Source organism: Bactrocera tryoni, chromosome 2, assembly GCF_016617805.1.
Source record: "Bactrocera tryoni isolate S06 chromosome 2, CSIRO_BtryS06_freeze2, whole genome shotgun sequence".
Lineage (NCBI taxonomy): Eukaryota > Metazoa > Arthropoda > Insecta > Diptera > Tephritidae > Bactrocera > Bactrocera tryoni.
Window position 1 is genome coordinate 10,288,670 of NC_052500.1, and position 19,080 is coordinate 10,307,749.

Consider the following 19,080-nt stretch of genomic DNA (forward strand, 5'->3'; position numbering starts at 1 on the left):
ATGATGGACTCTAAATAAATTTCATACTAGGATACTCCATCTATCTTTCCTACATTGTGCTTGGTGAGGAGGAGTTGTCGTCAATCATAGCTACTTTTAAGCTATCTTTGGCGACATCGCAGGTATGTCTTGCTGTTGTTGAGTTTTACTCTGCCTGGGTTTTTTGGACAGAGTGCCTTGCGGTACGAAGAGTGAGCGATTCCTTTTTTGAGAACTGCTGAGTTTTGTGCACTCGACTTGATGTTCGGATTGCTGCCATTTCAGGAAACTTTCGTAAGACTCCACTGTTTTTTGAGGCGCTTGATTTCTTCCTAATCAACTGGGGTGCCGGCTGCCTGATCTTTGGCAATCTTTGCTGGTATAAATACTGCCTTCTGGTACCGGTTTTTCCTCAATTGATATTGGCAATTTTGCGTTTTTTACGCTGGTTCCTTTAGCTTTAGCTACCAGTGCATTGTGGTCGGTGCACATGACAGATTTGGAGATGGTGGCTTCCACGTCTGATTTGGTAGTTTATGCTGCTGTCACTACTAGTGAACTGTGGCTGGTATGTTCGGTAGTACTCTTAATCGAGTAGATTGTGCTCGTTGGATTCGGATATGTCACAGCTGTTCCAGCAATCGTAGCGGCTATCGTCAACTTGGTTGTTGTTGTTGTTGTTATTTGTTTATTCATGTTCGAGCAGGCCGGTCACTCGTCTCCAGAATCGGTATGCATAGAAAAGGCATTTTAATAACTCCGACCTCGCCTAGGCATCGGAGGGGACCTTTAGCGATCAGCTCTTCGTTATCGCCCACTGACCATTCAGCCATCGACACGGGTACCTCAACATCTTGGCTTAGCGTGGTGTTGGTGCGGTCACATAGTTCTGTTTGGAGTTGCCACCTATTACAAAAGCGGTTCAGGAGTCTAAAAATAAATACACTACCATCTCAAGTTTAAAACAAATAATTATTTCAAGTGACTCATCGATATCAAAACATTTATTATTCCAACAGTGTTGATTCAACACATATTCAAAAGACGGAAAAGATACAGTTACTTATATTTAATTGTTAGGAAAGTTTTTTCTTGATTAGCTGAATGATCAACAGTCTGGATAAATTTTGGTAAGGTGTTTCGAAGAGTAAAGTGAACACTGTGGCAACTATTACGAGGACAACCAAAACACCGATGGATTCAGCAACCTGAAAATAGAGCTTACATAGAATACACTCCAACACTATTCGAAAAGGACTAAACTCACCATTGATAAGAGATTGGCATAGAGGTTCGATTGACTAAAACCCGGCAGTGCGTATGTGATCAACGGGTTCAACAGAAACATTGCATAAACAACTCTATTGAATTTCTGGAATAATACCGTCTCGAATAAGCGGAAAAACCAACGCATGCATCCATGCGCATTGGCCACAATCAAAATACTGCATGTGAGTGCAAAAATGATGCGCTCCAACAATAGAATCGAGGTCGATGTAAACGGCGAAAGTGTTTGAAAGGGCGGCTTGAAAATACAGCCGAAGAATACGAGTGTTATCAAATAGCTCATAAACTGTTGTGTCTTCTTGCCCATAGTGAACGGCAAGTGCTTCTGCTCAACGAAGAACCAACCAGCGATGCCACCCGAAATATAAGCCAAAATGCGTGCTAACGGGTGTATGTAGATTTCCGTTAGAAAGACGAACGTTGACTCCAAAGAGCCATCGAAATTCAATTTGAGTCCATAAATGTAGGTGTACACTACGCTTGCCACAGCGAGACCTGCTAAACATAATTTAGTGCGTTTGGGATTTCTGCAAGCGGTTGAGGAATTTATTTGCATGAATTAAGGATTTACAAACCAAACTACTTACTTGACATATAGGAAAAGCAACACAGTGGCCAATACCGCGAACTGCATATCACACGCCAGCGACCATGTCCAGAGTCCACACATGTCATTGTGATCGTAGAAATTCTGTATGAAGAATACATTTCGCCACCAATATTTTTCGCAGTTCACGTTCATTTTGTGCTCGCTATGATACATAGATACTTCATCTATAAGCTGTGCGCCAAAATCTGCTATGCCGATAGTTAGAAAGTATAAAGGTGCCAATCTGGAAAGGCAAAAATAAATATTATCTGCGTTTAGGACCCTCTGAGGCTTGCGGAAATAATCTTCTTGCAACCTCTGCAAGATATTCTCTTTGGAAATCGTCGAAAGCAATTAAAAGCGGGAGTTTGCAATTTTTGTCTGTCTAATGAACTTTTAAAGCATTAAAGAAAAATGATAGTTATCTCTATAGTTCTTTCTCAGAAAAAAAGTCGTTCAGACGTATGATAAACTACGCCAATAAGACCAACTCCTCACAGAATTGATTCTTAGTAGTAGGTTTCCAAATCTTTTCTTCTTTAGCGATTTTATTGTCTCTCTCGGCGACATTTTTCTCTCTCCCAGACTCAAAAACTGGCCTCGTCTAAACAGGTTTCACTCAAACAAAGTTAAGATGGATTCAATCTCCTATCTCAATTTACTTCGTACTATCGAGTATCGGAGTTGAGGTTAGGTTAAGTTGAGAGTCGGTCCTAACAGAAATCTCACTTCTTCGGTTTCGGGTATGTTTCCTGGTTTACCGAAGGTGACTGTCTAGTTGTTTCATCGTCGGTCTTACGCAGACTGCAAAATGGAGGAGAAAGTACCTGAATGTTTCCACCTCACCCTCTTCCATATAACTTTACATTTTGCTGAGACCAGATGGTTCTGAAGATATCCTGCTTTCTAATCTAAGCCAAAAAAAATTCTGCAGTCGCAGTTAAGAGGAGGTCGTCGACCAATGCCTCTTAAGCGCACGTGAAGTCTAAAAACGCAAGAATCCATCGAGATCCAACTCAGTCTCATTCCAAAGTGATCGAAGCTTGGGTGCCCCTTCTGGCTGGCTAATCGGCCTTGCAGCTGTCAGCAAATACGCTATGACAAACGAGTCTGAGAAAGTGAGAAAATTTCGGCGCGTCCTTGTTCGGACCTCTTCATGTGCCCAGCCGTTGTTGGAAGACCTTTAGCATATATTGATTACTCCGTGATAATGTCAAAAAAAAAAACAAACATGTTTATTAAAAAATGTTAAGTCAATGTCGGGACAAATATCAGCTTTAGGCAGACTCAGATTGAAATATCTCTGTAAACACGAAATTGGCAAACCTAGAGTAACTCCTGGGATTGATATTAACCGCCTTAATAAATTTGCTAGTCCCTTTTAGGAGTTTATGGTTTAACACAAACGAAGAATGTATGCCCAAGTGAGATTGATTTTCTTCGATTTTGGATCAATCCTACGACATAACCTAACTTAACTATCTCAAAGACCCATCACTGATCCCACGTAGTATTTCATTTTTCATGACTTTTATCTTTGCCTGGTTCCAGTGTGTGCTTAGCCTTTGGACATTACTTCATGAATGAGAATTTTAAGATTTTGACAACAAACAGTCTTATTTGTTCTCCCTTTTGGGGCAATTAAACTTACCTCAAGCACCGATGAAATATATGCAGTCCTATGAATACTAAGTTTTGCTTCAAATTATTTTGTCGTATCATCTCCAACATTCTGACATTTCGAAAGTGATTATAAGACTGTAGGAATCCGCTGCAAAGAAATAGATTTCGATATAAAGCTTTTGTACATGGAAATTTTACACTCAAATATCTCACCTGATCGTAAAAAATATATCCACAAATACATCAACATTTCCCAAGTGCACTTGATAGTTGAAGAGCGTCAGCTTATTTCGTGTGCCATTGAAGAGAAACATTAAATAATGGTATACGGTGACAGAACTGGCGCTGCCAAATCGCATGCCATTGAGAGCAGCAAATGTGTGACCCGCTTTAGACGGCTTAAAGATGTGCTGCCAATTGGCTTGGATGTCATAGCAGGCTATGAAGCTCGAGACACTAATGGATTGCTGTTTCTCCAGCTGCAACTTTTCACTTGTAGTGTTGCTTTCAGCGGTAGTCTCACTCTGTCCCTGCGCCATAAGCACATCTTTGGTGTTATTATTATCTTCCGTGCTCGCTGCGCTCCGCGTCATGCCGGCAGCAATGGTCAAACCAATTGTTGTTGCAATAAAAAGACAACACAAATAAAATGAAGTTCTGCGAAAAGTAGACGCCGTCAGCTTTAGATCCTTTGCATAATCATATTGCAAGTTCATTTCGTACAACGCATTGCCGACAAAGATATCGCTAGCCAAATACGTTTCCATGAGACTGCGAATTTCTTGCTCCGCACATGAGCTTGGTACACAGAGACCCACATGCACCCGTGTGCCAAATGCAATCACCAACGGATCTGCTTGCCAGCTGGAGTTGTGACGTAGGTAAATAATGCGAAAGTCGACGTGGAAAGGCGCTACTGAGGTCAGCAGCTCGGCTTTCATGTTATGTGGTAAATGGGATGACGTATGCGAAGTCAATGGCTGATCGACGGCGTTACAAACGTCAATATTGCCCAGCCAAAAATTATTGCCGAATGTGAAGCCCGGCTCAAGGCTGGCCGAGGCGTCGAACACTGTGTGAATGGAAGATTATGGAATTAGTTTCGTTTTTTAAGGGAGTGTTCTCGTTAGACTACTACAGAATCTAGTTAGACTGGTACAGAAGCATTTAAAACTGGTAAAAATAAAGAAATTCATAGTAAATTGAAACCCATTTCCAACTCAGACCGCCCGTAATATTATATATTTTTGCCTTAATGCTTGTTATTTTATCATTGGATTCCGATGCGTTTTAATCTCATATTATTTATTGTTTTGCAAAATTTTCTGGAAATAAAAAAATCGAGTTCTTATATTGGGTAGTCAAAAAAGTCTTTTCGTATTTCTAATCACACTTCAACTTATTTTATATATTTATAATGAACTTTAATGAACCATGATTATTGTCGTATTTGATTCACTTTTTGTCTCCTGTTACTATTTTCTTCAGAAATGGTTCGATTTTATTACGTTTCAGCAAAGAATCCCAGATGTTAATTTGGGTCCATTAAATTTTTCACAGGAAATTCATGTGGTACCCAAACATCGAGCCTCTATTTGTAGCCAGCCTTCGTGAAATGATTCAAAACCGTTTGATGATGAATGTTAAGTTCCTTAGCGATGTCATGGCTGCTTATGCGACGGCCCTGGTCAACCATTTCCATAATTTCATCAACTTTTTCAACGATAGGCCGACCAGAGCGAGGTGCATCTTTCACATCGAAATTTCCAGACCCAAGCGAGCGAACCATTGATGTGCTACACGAACTGATACAGCATCGTCTCCGTAAACTTCACAAACTTCATTGGTGGCTTGGGTAGCATTATTCCCTTTTTATACAAAAATTTAAAAAAATAGCGAATTTCTTCATTATTTTCACTCACTTTTGAACAGCTGTAACTTTTCTTCAACTTCCCCGATATTAATTTTGGCTAAATGGAGCTTAAAATCTCACCTTTCCAACACTATATGGTATGACACAATGTGATTGGCAGCACTGAAGATATGCGACTGCAACGACATCTATTGACAAAATACGAAAAGACTTTTTCGACTACCCAATATTTTCAAAGTTCAACTATTCAAGAACATGTCTATAACAGGATTTTTCAACGTTCAAGTTATCTTCGGAGATATAGTAATTTTATGACCCGGACTTGCTGACTTAGACTGCGGAAAACTTTAAGAGCACATTTCTCGAAACTGCCTGCTTCGAAACGATACCCACGAATTCTCAGGTTCTCACTGGACCGATTTGCGTGAAATTTTTACAGATTCTACTTTATATTTATTTCTACTGCTGGAAGGGTCCATATATCTAAAACTATCCAAATTACAATTTTTAATATTTTTAAAAAAGTCGAAACCGTCAAAAAAAAGTTGTCCGTAGAACCAAACTTTGGGACAGTATTGTAGATTTAGATTTTTTTGTTAGGATCGATAAACCTGAAATTTTTAGAGAGTCTACTTTGTAGACATCTCTATGTCATGGAACTACTCATATGTCTGAAAATATCCGAATTTAAATATTTTGCTATTTAAAAAGAAAATTCGAAACGGTCAAAAAATATTTTTGGTAGAACCAGATTTTGAGACATTATGGTAGATTTATTTTTTTTATTGCTTTTTTTTTTGAATAATGAAGATATGAATAGGCACTTGATTAGAATAGTCTCATAAATGTTAATATCTTAAACTTCACACACTCACTTTTGAGCGCCCAAGGCAGCTTCTGTCTCACACCATCGCGGAAGAGCTGCAAGTGCTCGTGGCACTGCGTTCTAATTGAATACTCATTACTGATTGCTGATAAGCCATAAAGCGGCGATGTGCGTTGAACTGTCTCCTCTAACGCTTGCCGACTGGCCGGCGCTTCCGGCTGCACGCCCGCGACGCAAATTTCACTTGCAACTGTTAGTTTGATTAATGTGCATGCAATTACTAAATTTACTTGTGTTGTAAACATTTTGACTAGACTTTTTTAGGCGGCGAATTTTGTCACTTTTGGTAGGTTAAGTTATTTTGGGTTAGTCTGGACTGGCTCGTACTCCACGCATATGACAGGTATGGTACTTAATGATGCCACTTGGAGTGCCGTTTCTGCACTTAGTCGCACTTAATCGTTACTTCATCGATTTGTCTTCCTTTGCATTTTTTTCATATTTTTTTAAAAGTCTGGAAAATATTTCTTGTGTTTCACTTCACTTTCGTATATTTTCACTTTGATTATTTCACCCTTTATTCTAAATAAATAATCACTTTTCCGCTAGACACAACCAAAGAGCCGCGCATTCGCTCACAAACAAAACAGCGGCGCGTACACTTGCCGCACTTTTATTCTTTTTATTTTATCAGTCTCAACGGATCGCACTATAAAGTTAGTTGAACTTTAACTCACATTCATTGACATACTCGCACAAACTCATGAAGGCGGTCTGGTTACTTAGCTGTACTTATGAGTTGTAAACAGAGTGTAGCATTTAAGCTTAGCTTGATATACTTAAGCGTTGGTTGTGTAATACGTCTACGCTAAGAGTGTACGTTTGAGTAAGTTATACGCTATTAATTCTAAAAATACAGTGTTATCAAAAATGATGCGTTACATATGTATGTTGTTGATTAAGTCAATGCTCGCTTCAAGTGGTGTGATTCAAACCAACTTTGCTAAGAGCAAAATAATGAATTCTGAAACCTTTCTGGTCGCACTCGCGGCATGTGCCACATTTATTTTTAAGCTCATTTATTAGATTAAGCTGCGTAGTTTTCTATTTTTTCACTCTAATTCTGGCATGAGTAATATAAAGTCGCTCTCTTTCTTAGAACACTTTTTTAAAACAAAATTTTATTAAATCAAGAAAAAAGTGTTCCCGGAAATGATTCTTGATCCTACTAACAATACTAAGCCGCATTTAAGTTTTTTAAGCTGTTAAAACATTCTTGTTGACGCAATAAAGTTGTAAAAGAAATGCTGAGATAATTGTATTTCCTGTCTTTCAGATAACTTCATGAGTAATAATCGGAAAATAAACGCAAATTTTCATAACTATATTGATCATATCATAACTATATCGGAACTTTCATAACTGTAGCCAGATGTATGCAACAGACTTCCAAAGACTCTCTAAGAAACTGATAATTCATACCGCCCATACGAGCAAATTGATCATAGAGGCTTTGAACCTCTAATAAGAACCGTATTCCATTCGCCTTATCTGTGCTTACTAGCCTTGGTCGCTGCTTTTTTCTAAACAAATTATTTCTAAAAACTGCAAAAAAGTTAACGAGTTGATTTTAGCTGTTTGCGTACCGCTTCTTGAACCGTGGGATAGTTTGTTCGTTTCACTAATATCTAAAGACAACCTTATCGAGGACAGCTAATATAAGTTAATTTCTCTTCTCATTCACAACGCAGTTGTTGGCAAAACAATATTTCTCTGTTCTCTTATTCAAACTGCTGCACAAATTTGTAAAGACAACTTATCTAGACCTTACATTTATACTCTTGCAACCAGTTGCTACAGAGTATTATAGTTTTGTTGACCTAAGGGTTGTACGTATCACCCAAAACTAAATGAGCTAGATATAGGGTTATATATACATATGTATATAAATGATCAGGGTGAAGTGATTGGATTTAGTTCAAATATGCGCCGTTTCGTTAGATAATCTGTTTACATCTAGACGGCAACTTCATAATACCCCCCTCGTAGGAGCCCCCCTCCTTATTTTCGAAGAACTTTTCACAAGCCTCTTTTGAGTTCAACTTTATACCAACAAGGGCGTTCGCAATGGACAGGAACAGGTGGTAATCACTTGGCACTATGTCCGGGCTATATGGTAGATGCAATAAGTTCTCTCATCCGAGCTCCGGTAGCTTCTGACGAGTCATCAACGAAGTATGTGGTCTGGCGTTGTCCTGGTGGGATACTACACCTTTCCTGCTGACCAATTCTGGACGCTTCTGGTCGATCGCCTGCTTCAAGCGGTCCAATTGTTCGCAGTAGTTAGTAGAATTAAGCGTCCGGCCATATGGGAGCAGCTCATAGTGGATGATTCCCTTCCAATCTCACCAAATACACAGCAAAACCTTCCTGGCCGTCAATTCCAACTTGGCCACTGTTTCTGACGATTCACCGACCTTCGACCATGACCGTTTTTATTTGATATTGTCATATGTGATCCATTTTTCATCGCCAGTCACCATTCGCTTCAAATATGGGTCGAGTTCGTTCCGTGTCAGCAGCACAGCGCAGGTGTTGATTCGGTCCAGAAGGCTTTTTTTTGCATCAAATCATGCGGCACCCAAACATCAAGCGTTTTTGTGTATCCAGCCTTCTGCAGATGGTTTAAAATGGTTTGGTGACTAACTCCAATCTTCTGGGCGATGTCACGAGATGCCACATGCCGGTCTAACTCGATGTTTTCCATGATTTGATCGGTATTCGTCGTCACAGGTCTTCTGCCGGCTGGCTTATCCATGATGCCGTTTTCACCCGCTCTGAATCATCGAAACCATTCCTCCGCAATTCGAAGTGTTAGAGTACCATCCCCCAAAACACAATTAATCTCACGGAACGTATCTCCAGCGGATTCGCCTTTAACGAAGGAAAACTTTAAAATAGCGCGAATTTCGGCGTTAGGGAACTCCATGTTTACACGTCTATAACTGTTGAACGCAACATCCAAACTAATCATGCATAGCGTCGTTTTGTTGGTTATGTCAAGACCTTTCAAAGATGTATAGTATTGCCCGATACGAGCTCTGTAGCGCTTTATGTATAGCCGCGAAATTCAAAAGGCAAAAAGGCGGAAGGGATCGGAACAATACTTCCCTTAGCCCCTATATACTTAAAATAAAGATTTTCAAACTTCTAGGTGACGCTGTACCGCGCATATCGGTCAATATGTGAGTTATCTCAGTGGAAATAAGAGAGCGTGTTTCACACATAACATAGTGTATCTCTGTGCCTAAACAAGTTAAATTTGAGCAAAAATGTGACTTATCTCCCATAATACTCGTATAACTAATATCAGGATTTTCGAACATCGGGTTTACTTTACTCTATGTGATTGGTTTTACACCTTAAAGTATTTCCCCGGACTCGATTTTTGCAAGTTGCAAGAGTATAAAATGTTTGGTTGCACCCGAGCTTAGCCTTTCATTACTTATTTTAATCTAAAAATATCAATTTGAAACATTTTCGTTTTATTTTGTACAATGTTAAGCGCCATGCGCTGCACCTCGGACTGCTGCGAGCATAACAGTGCAAAGTACTCGTATAAACCGACCGATTTAAACGGCATAAGCTCATTATTATTAATTTAATTATGCATACTTATAAAGTAAGTTAAATGAGATAAGAAAAAAAGTTATCTACTACTGCTTAACACACTTCCCAGGTGCATTTATTATAACATCTGAATCTATTATTAAATCCGAAAACGTAATCGGAAAACGATTTGCATACAATGGAAAATATTTTGCTAGTTCTTTCTAGCCACGTTTCCGATGCGTGTGTAAAGTGAGTAAACAACATTCGATGCGAATTAAGGTAACTTAGCAAAGAAGCAAGTTTTGTTTTTATCAAGTTATTTAACTTGACTAAACTAGCTATATACTATGAAAATCCGATTTGAATTATATATTCGCAGACTCTAGCAATGTTCTGAAATAATCTGTACCGAATTTCGTGAAGATATCTTAACAAATAAAAAAAGTTTTCCTTACAAGAATTTGATTTTGATCGATATATGCTGTAGTCATCCGATCTGAATAACATGTTCTGAGATTGTTCCCTTGCCTTAAGGAATACTGTAATCAGTTCGTGTATTGAATAGAATAATTTCACAAAACAAAAAGATGTGGGCCAAGTTTTGAGAACCTTTCGAGAACCTCTTCTGCAGTGACTTCAGTGTCATGATGCGTGTGCAGCAACACCAGGCGGCCGCGATCAAACTATCTTGAAGCATGTTTGTCATCAGTGACGTTTTCATGCGGCGATGTGTCGAAAAAGAACGTTCAGAGCTCACATTTGTCACAGGAAGTGTGCAGAATATGCGAAGAAAACTATGAATTATGGGTTGTAGGTCTACATAGCAGTTCACCAACATTTCCAATGCAGTAGTCGGTAACTTGTTGTCTTTTGACTTTTGCTTCTGGCATCAATGACACTGCCAGTGATCAAGTTCACCTTTAGCTTTAAATGTCGCCCAGCATTGTCATTATCCAAAAAGCCTTTGAATCTATTTATAAAGCTGTCAATAAGTTTTTCCATTTCTGTGGTTTGGTTTGGTTTATTTCTCGGCCACTGATTCCAGGTTTTTCTTCATCAACTTTCAGTTTTGCCGCCAATGGATCGAAAATGTTGCTCAGGGGGCCTATTCCGTAACTCGATTCGAAAATCAATTTACTCGAATTCGGATTTTTTATATTCTGTAATTCGATTTTCGGATTTTCAAGCCAATTTTCGAATAAAATATTCGATAGCTTTTGAGTTGTAGAAAACAAAAACGAAAACTGTACGAATTTTTTCTGGCACAGGGTGGTACAACTTTCGCATAATGATAAAGTGGATCCGAATTTCGAATAGAATACATTTTCGAATCGAGTTACAGAACAGGCTCCCAGTTTTTTGTCTTCGATTTCGGAACGTTACAAGTAGCGTATCTATCATATTTCATGCCTTTGCCAGATCGATCAATTCTTTCTGAAGAATCACGCTGAGTGAATGAATTAGAGATAAAATATCACATCAAAAAAACCCAATTATAAATTTAATTTTGTTCATGGCTGTGATGAGTATCGTTGGTTTTCCCGCTGTTTCCTAATTTTTTACTAATTATAAATTTTTAAAGAGCTTTTGAACCCATCATGTTTCACGTAACTGAATAAGTTGTTCGCCGGTCGAACGCTTGAGATACGTGTTCTTGAAAAATTGTCCCCTATTTCCCCCTCTGAATCCGCCACTGGATATATTGGACAATAAAAAAATTTTGCATACAAGAACTTGATTTGAAAAAATCCAGAACTATAACCCAAAAACGGAAGAGCTGGTGGTTCGAGTATGCTCAGAAGAACATACATGGCTAAATCGACTCAGCTCGTCATGATGATTATTTATATATATACTTTAGAGAGTATCCGACCTTTTCTTCTGAGTCTTATAAACTATCAAAGCAAATTTAATATACGTTGGTTCGAGCCTGAGTGACTATAAATATAAGCTAACAGTAATCATCCAAAGTCACTCTACTAAAAAATCAACTGTGATACGTGCTGAGCTCAAGTGACACTCATACAAATATCTATGTATGAACCTCTTAGTAGTTCTTTATTATGCTGTACCAGTTCTAATGCTCTTACTCTAGATAATTGTTTTTGTATATGAGTTGTCTGCTGCTTTGATAGTGACAGTGATAGTGATATGCTAATTGTTGGTGTTGTGTCATTAAATTAAAACGATTTTTTTCTTCAGGCAAACAAATTAACCATAATTATATAATTATGCTGTCAGCTAACATGGCAATTACGCAAAAAAAATAATAATAACAAAACTGGCAATAATGTAATCGGCAATCATATAATACTTCTCACCTATTCTAATCACTTGTTGCAACAAAAAGTGCGCAATAATTGAAGAAAAGTAGAAAAAAAACGAAATAACAAGAAAGCAGCTTTTTCAAGATTAACGACCTGCGGAATGCGTCTTTTACTTGTAACATAACTGCAAAAACTGAAAATTAAAGCGTGGAACATGAGTAAATGAAAATCAATCGGACGCCGAGCAAAACAGAGACTTGTTCCACCAACTTTTGCATTATTTGTTTGTTTAATGAAAAAAAACTCAAATGAAGTAAAATAAATTGAAAAGTTTTGGGCAACAGCTGCTCGGGGATAACGAACGACCACAACGACCTCCAACCGCTGCAGTCCGACTGCATTAACCTGGCCGAGTGGCGGCTTATTGACCCTGGCAAATTGTTGTGATGGTCGGACAAATGAAAAACAAATAACAAATGAATGCGAATAACTAATGCAAACAATGCAAACTTTTAACTAGCACAACTTTTATTTTTTTTATTTTGTTTTGGTTTATTGATGAGATTAAATTGAGTTAAAGTTCGGCATTGTTTGGAGATTTCATCAAATGAGAGTAGAGGAAATGCGTACGTAAAATTGATGGGTATGTAACTGGACTCCAAGAAAGGCTCATAGAAAAATTTATGTTATTCAAAATAGCAGAATTCGAAAGGTCATGTTATGGTGGTCAAGATACTATAATTTGCTAAAAAAAAACACACAAAAAAAAAACGATATATTTGGTTGCATCTAAGCTATAAAACACTTCGCAAATAGAAATACTATTTCCATACAAGCGCTTGATTCGATCGTTCATTTTGTATGGCATCTAGGTTTATGTCGTGACTTCTGCTCGGGTAGCTAAGGAGTCAAGGTGTCGGATATCTGTTGTGGCTTTCTGTTTTAGCTGGCTTATAAATATATTTTCAAATAGTTGTAGTCGAAAAAAATCCTTCATCCAAGTCTTTAAGAATTGTAACTCAAAGATCCGTGTAAAATTTCATGAAGATCGGTTGAGTAGTTCTCGTAAATCTTGCCAACCGACTTCAAAAACACAGTTTCCAGAAAAACGCGTTTAAAAATGGCGCACTTAGCTTAGCTAGCCTCGAGCTCACTAGTTCTCACGGCTGTATCTCCGAAACTATTACACGGATCAAAAAAATGTCGACAATATTCTGGAGGTGCTGTAGAATTTAATAAGATAATAAAAATATCGCTTTTTTGAAACCCGCAAACCCATGTGAACCTCTTAAATAACTGATTTTAACCGCGGAGCTCTGGTATCGGTTTTTATCATTTCCTCAGTTCGAACAGCGGAGCGCCTGATTTAGTTTTTCGTATTGCGCAGACTTCCACCTTGTCTTAGTACGCCATGACATGTCGTCGTATGTTTTGAAGCACCTGCTGCCTGCCTGTTTAATTAGCACTACTTCTCTCCGTACTCTGGTCCTGTTTGCACGTTTTTGAATCTAAAGCTTGTCATCTTCTTGTCCCTCTAATGATACAAGCTGCGCCTGGAGTTTGCTCGCTTTCAACTCGTTCTGACTACTGCTTCGTTTCCGTCCTATGAAATTTCCGCATCTTCGCACCTTTTTCTCTGATTCCTGTTTTACTAGGCTTGTTGCAGGCAGTTGCTTCTAGGATCTTTCGACAGCGCAGGCAACCGATAATATGGGAAATTACTCAGATATCCCAGTTTTTACCTTGATACTTATGTTTTTTGGTTTGGCCCTGCTAAGTTCATGTTTTTGAGGGTAGCACTACATTTTTGGAGGGCCCCATCCTCTTCTACTTTCATCAGAATGAAGTCCTGTCTTGGAGAGTTGTGTTCATTTCACGAGCTTCGATCGGTAGCCCGGATCCTGCCGTCTCTTTGTACTAGTCAAGACTTTAATCAACTGGTTCTGTACCGCCAGCCTAATGGGGATGTAGGATCGGTGATACTTGGAAACCTATCCAGGTTTTAACGACGGAGGAGCCTGGCAATACCCTTAAAGCGATTTCTGTAAGATGTCATGCTTGTATGCTAAAGAAACATAATGCCACAGCCATCAGCCCAAGTTTAACGTTTCCAAATCGTTTGTTGAAGTCGTGGTCCTACCTCGTCTTTGCTTGATTTCGTACATCGTCATATATGCTGTGCTCCTTGGTCGGAAAAAACGGCCAAAAAATAGCATACCTTTTGGCGAGCATGTAAACTCCAGTATACCCACATAAAAACTGTTGCCTACATTTACGCGCGCAAATCCAAAACCATTCCGAACTTAATGAAATTGAACTTAAATTTATTTTTTCCTTTTTCCTCAAACCCATACCTTGAGAAAATGCACTGCTTTTCATAAAATAAACGTTCTAACCATTTTTTTTCTTTCATTAAAAAGCATAACTATTCTCTTATCTCAGCCACCACACACTCCATAGACTGCGCTCAAAATGAAAAATACATTCTGTCTTGCAATAACTGAATAAGAATAAGCACAGCAAAACCGTCGCATTGAAAATCTGCTTTGTGCACTTTTAGTGGCACTTCAAGCGTCTTCATTTTGCATTTCAAAGTGCCCATGATTTGTTGCTCAAAAATTGTTGTAATTGTTGTTGCGTACGTTTGCATATTCATAACGCCCATTGATGGTAGCTAGCCCCAGCGCTGTCCGTCTGCGGTCCTTAGTGCTTCTTGTTAAACTGCTGAAGCACTTAAAGTCAAGCAAAGAAAGTAATGACAACAAGCTGCAGCCATCCGAAGGAGCAGGAAGCAAAATAAACGACTCAAAATGTTAGCATAGAAGTGCAGTTCTGAGTTTAGCAGCGTTTTTATTTTAAAGTGCCACACTTGAGTGGAAAAATGTTGAAATGCTGAAAATACGATTTTTTTCTACTTACTAAATGAAAGCATTTCGATTCGTTTTAGGGCATATTTTTACCCAGAACAGGATATATTAAGTTTGCAAAGAAGTTTGTTGCATTCAGAAGAAAAAGTCGGAGAACCTGTAAAGTGTATAGGTAGTTATACTCGTATTAGAAATCAGTCTGCCACGTTTACAGTGTGAAATTGTCTTTCAGTTTTCGAGATATAATGCTTGATAATTGTTTTCTCCTCCAAAAGCTGCTCAATTGACGGAGCAGGCAAAATCGGACCACTGTATCATACAGCTGCCATACAAACTGAGTGATCAAACACTAGTTCTTGTATGGAAAGCTTTTTTATTTGAAAAGTTAGCGGCATGGGTTATTTTTCAAAGCAGCACTAAAATCTCCGAACATAATGCTCAGTTCACTATAGAGTATAGCTGTCAATCCAAGTGGCTAATCAAAATCAATATAAATGTACGTACATTTCGATATCACTTTTGTAGTACGATTTGTCCCTTGTTTAAAAATAGGCTTCACTTCCGCCGACAACCTCTTCATTCGACGAAAATTTCTTCCCAGTGAGTATTCTTTTGAGATCTAGGAACAGAAAATAGAAGCTGGCGACCATATCTGTTTAATCCATCCACGCATCCACCGTGCGAAAGCAATTCGATGCTTAATTCATGTTTCACTTAGTGAAACATCACTTACTTTTTCTTCAAATGCGGCCGTTTCCGGCGATTTCGTCTTTCAAGCGGTCTAATAACGCTATGTAAAACCCAGACGCCATAGCCTTGCCAGCCGACTGTTGCGTTTTTCCACGCTTTGAATTTGGTTCATCGTGTGAAGTCAACTCAGATGACTACCGATTAGACTTTGGATTGGCAAGTAGATATTGCCACGAATCATCAACTTGCCGTTGCATTTGATCAAAAGTGAGCACGCGCGGCAACCATTTTGCACAGAGCTTTCTCATAACCAAATTTTAGTGAATTATATGATATACTCTTTCAGCTGATGTCTTTAGAGTGTCTGCTAACTCGAACTACTTTACTTTACGGTCATCCAAAATTTATTTATTTATTTATTTATAATAATTCATATAACAAAAAAGAGTTTTATTATATAAATGCATAAACGCAGCACTGGCTTCGTCGGCAACAACTTCTGCTAGGCGTCCACTGCGTTCACCTTCGGCGCTCACTTCACCACGTCTAAACCCAGCACACGAATCTTTGATAGTTGATTTTCCTGGGACAGTGTCCGGAAACTCGTCATTGCGCCTAGTTTTTGCTTTAACTATATTTTTTCGTTACATGTGAAATTCTTTTTTAGCTATTGTTTCACAATACCAAAACTTGTTTCACTATTATCCGACTGTTGTCAAATTTATACAAGTACTTTTGAAGTAAAAACCATATAGATTTATAGTGCCATCGATGTGTCATGTCGAAAACTTTTCAATTGACCTATTAATTTAATTTCTCCTGTGGCAGTGACAACTGCTAACGAAGTGGAATCGGTGGACTTGGAGTGAAAATATCAGACAACTTTTTGTAATCAAAAGGCTTGATTTAAAAATAATTTAATTAAATTTAATCCACCTGTAGAAAGAGAGACCGAACTGAATGCGATCAGCACTTAGTGAACTTTATTTTCTCTGCTTCTGCTCTTCTTTTTAATTTATCAAAATAAAATTTATAATATATTAAGTTGTCTGTTTGGTATATGAAAACCAGCACTTCAACTCTATATTTTCCAAAGTCACAGTCAGCCACATTTTTCACCCATATAAATCTTATTTACCGCACTTGAAAGCTGCTCTGACATTTGTGTGTAGTTGCGCCGTGAAATACCTGCGAGTCGTCACTGTCTCGCGCTCGTGTGCACAATTTCCGCCTAAATCAATCACACATATGCACATACTTATACCTACGTATATACAAATATGTTTGTTAGAATATTATTTATTAGCATAAAAAATGTGAAACAAATGTCATTGTGAGTGGAAAACGCGAAATGGATTATACACGAACAAACATGCAGTTATGTATATATTTATATGCGCTTAGCTTACTATATACATATATCCAAATATACCTTCACATAGCGAAAGCAAATCCTTTACACGCTTAAACGACGCCACATTCACATGACATGACATTGTGGCGCACACACGCGCACACGAGAAAATCCTTTAATGCAGGCGACGGCTTTGTTCTTTGGCCCCTATAAGTATGCTATGCGCAGACATGCTGACACATGCGCAACATTGGCGAGCATGATAAATATAGACCACAAAGAAATTCTGCTCTGCAATGGCACAAAAGCAAAGGGTTATCCGCATGTGTTATTTACTATTGTTGTATTGAATTATATTTGCTGACTTTTTTGTTCTTTTTTTCTTTTCGTGTATTACAATACAATATATGCACTCACGCGCAAATGCCTTTTCAGCGTTGCGGCAGATATATTTTCAAAAATAATGTAAAGGTGGAAAAGGGAGAAAAGCGGAAAGTAAATGAATGTGTAAGGACATGTGCGGGTCGGAAGGTAACAATTTGTTTTATTGTTGCACAAAGTGATTGATTGCGCGCAAAACAATAATCATGAAGTCTGAAGTTGGCAATCTTTATTGTTTCATTCAATGATTGATGCTAAATAGTTGTAAAAAAGTAGATGGCTGTGTAACTTTGATTAATATAAGCATTTTATGCGTTTAAATTTCAATTTTAGGGAAAAATAAAAATTACTTAATACATATGTATTATTGAAATATATGTATGTTGAGATTTATTTATGGTATATAGTGCCAATATTGAAAGCTTGTTTGATTGTAAAATTGAAAAAAATTTGATAACAATTTTTCTGCAATATTTTTATTTTATCCACTTTAATTCACAGAATTTTTTTAACTCTTTTGAAATAGTTATTAAAGCAAAAATTAAGCTACTCGAATTTTCTTAAATTATCTTCTTATTTGTTTCATCAAAACAGAATTTTTTTCTGAGCTTAAAATTTTTTTTTAATATTATTATTATTAAGAGAAGCCTATTTTGAAACAGAAAATGAAGATTTGTATTAGAATATGTGAAAATTTTATTTTTTTTTTGTCAGTCCGGGTCAATTTTGATCAGACGACATATTCCTTAAATATGGCTTAAAGACGAAATTTAAGATAAGAAACATTAAGTCTTTAACAAAAAAATAAAAAAAAAATATTTTTAAAAGAAATTAAAATTTATAAAATTATGTAGCCAAAAAATTTTAGATATTTAAGAAAGTAAAATTTAAACTTATATCGGTATTCTGCTTGTCACGATTGTCTCATGTCTCTAATTGACAATACGTGGATTATTCAAATCACCAGAATTGCATTTCAATGTCACCACTACTTCGAAAAAAAATTGCGTTCTGAAAGTCTACCCTCATTTTATTTCAACAAACTTTGTCACAAAATTTTCATTTTTTTTGTTTTTGTTTTTATTTTTTGTAAAAATGCCAAAAACCAAATTTTAAGTTTTTTTCCTTCGTCCGAGTTCTAAGTTAAGGTTTTAACTAAAACGCACACTTTCTTCACTTTACATGATTCTATAAGGAGTTCTACTGCCAACGCAGGCGCATCTTCTTTCCGAAGGGTCACATGACATGGAATCGCAATGGACGGCGTTAAAATATTTTTCTCCAAAAATTTCATAATTTTATGAGAAAAAAATTTAAAAAAAATGTTTTTGACGCATGTCACTCCTTAAGTCCTTTTAAAGCAACCGACCACTGTATACTCTGTATTACTTTCAATATTAAATAATTTAATTTTTTCAATTAAGCAATGTGGTCGATTTACCTGTTTTTCATATACGTACGAATATATAAACACTATTTACCCAGTTTTGTTAATCCCACACATGTAGAATACATACCTTTAAAAGTCAACAAATACCCTCCTCCATCCTGCGTTCAACATTTCACTTGACCATTTCGAATCACACATTTTCAAATGTCACATTCGCCGTTTCCGTTTCCGGCTTCCGACAGCAAAAAGTTTCCGTTAGTTGCGCATATCACGATGCGCCCAAACACATACACACACGCACACATGACTGCCTAAACTGTCATCGTTGCGACCAAGCTCATA

The 19,080-nt window shown here is 37.6% G+C and overlaps 1 protein-coding gene and 1 long non-coding RNA gene across 2 annotated transcripts in view; one reads left to right on the plus strand and one right to left on the minus strand.

Annotated features, from left to right (window-relative positions):
- Positions 1–19,080, plus strand: part of LOC120767274 — a 153,116-nt gene that overhangs the window by 119,485 nt on the left and 14,551 nt on the right. The window lies entirely within an intron of this gene.
- LOC120767267 (O-acyltransferase like protein-like) lies at positions 952–7,120 on the minus strand. The gene is made up of 6 exons (XM_040093137.1): positions 6,227–7,120; positions 3,692–4,550; positions 3,507–3,626; positions 1,854–2,099; positions 1,247–1,793; positions 952–1,187 (listed from the first exon to the last, which is right to left on the minus strand). Exons 1-6 carry the CDS (start codon positions 6,480–6,482, stop codon positions 1,056–1,058), a joined length of 2,160 nt encoding a protein of 719 aa, XP_039949071.1. The 5' UTR covers positions 6,483–7,120; the 3' UTR covers positions 952–1,055.

What these genes read in the sequence shown, in the direction of transcription:
- LOC120767267 (XM_040093137.1), bottom strand. Translation starts at nt 6,482, where the DNA reads ATGTTTACAACACAAGTAAATTTAGTAATTGCATGCACATTAATCAAA. An exon ending in GCTGCCTTGGGCGCTCAAAA is followed by an intron (nt 4,551 to 6,226) that starts GTGAGTGTGTGA and finishes CCATTCACACAG; the next exon opens with TGTTCGACGCCTCGGCCAGC. An exon ending in ATGCCAATCTCTTATCAATG is followed by an intron (nt 1,188 to 1,246) that starts GTGAGTTTAGTC and finishes CTCTATTTTCAG; the next exon opens with GTTGCTGAATCCATCGGTGT.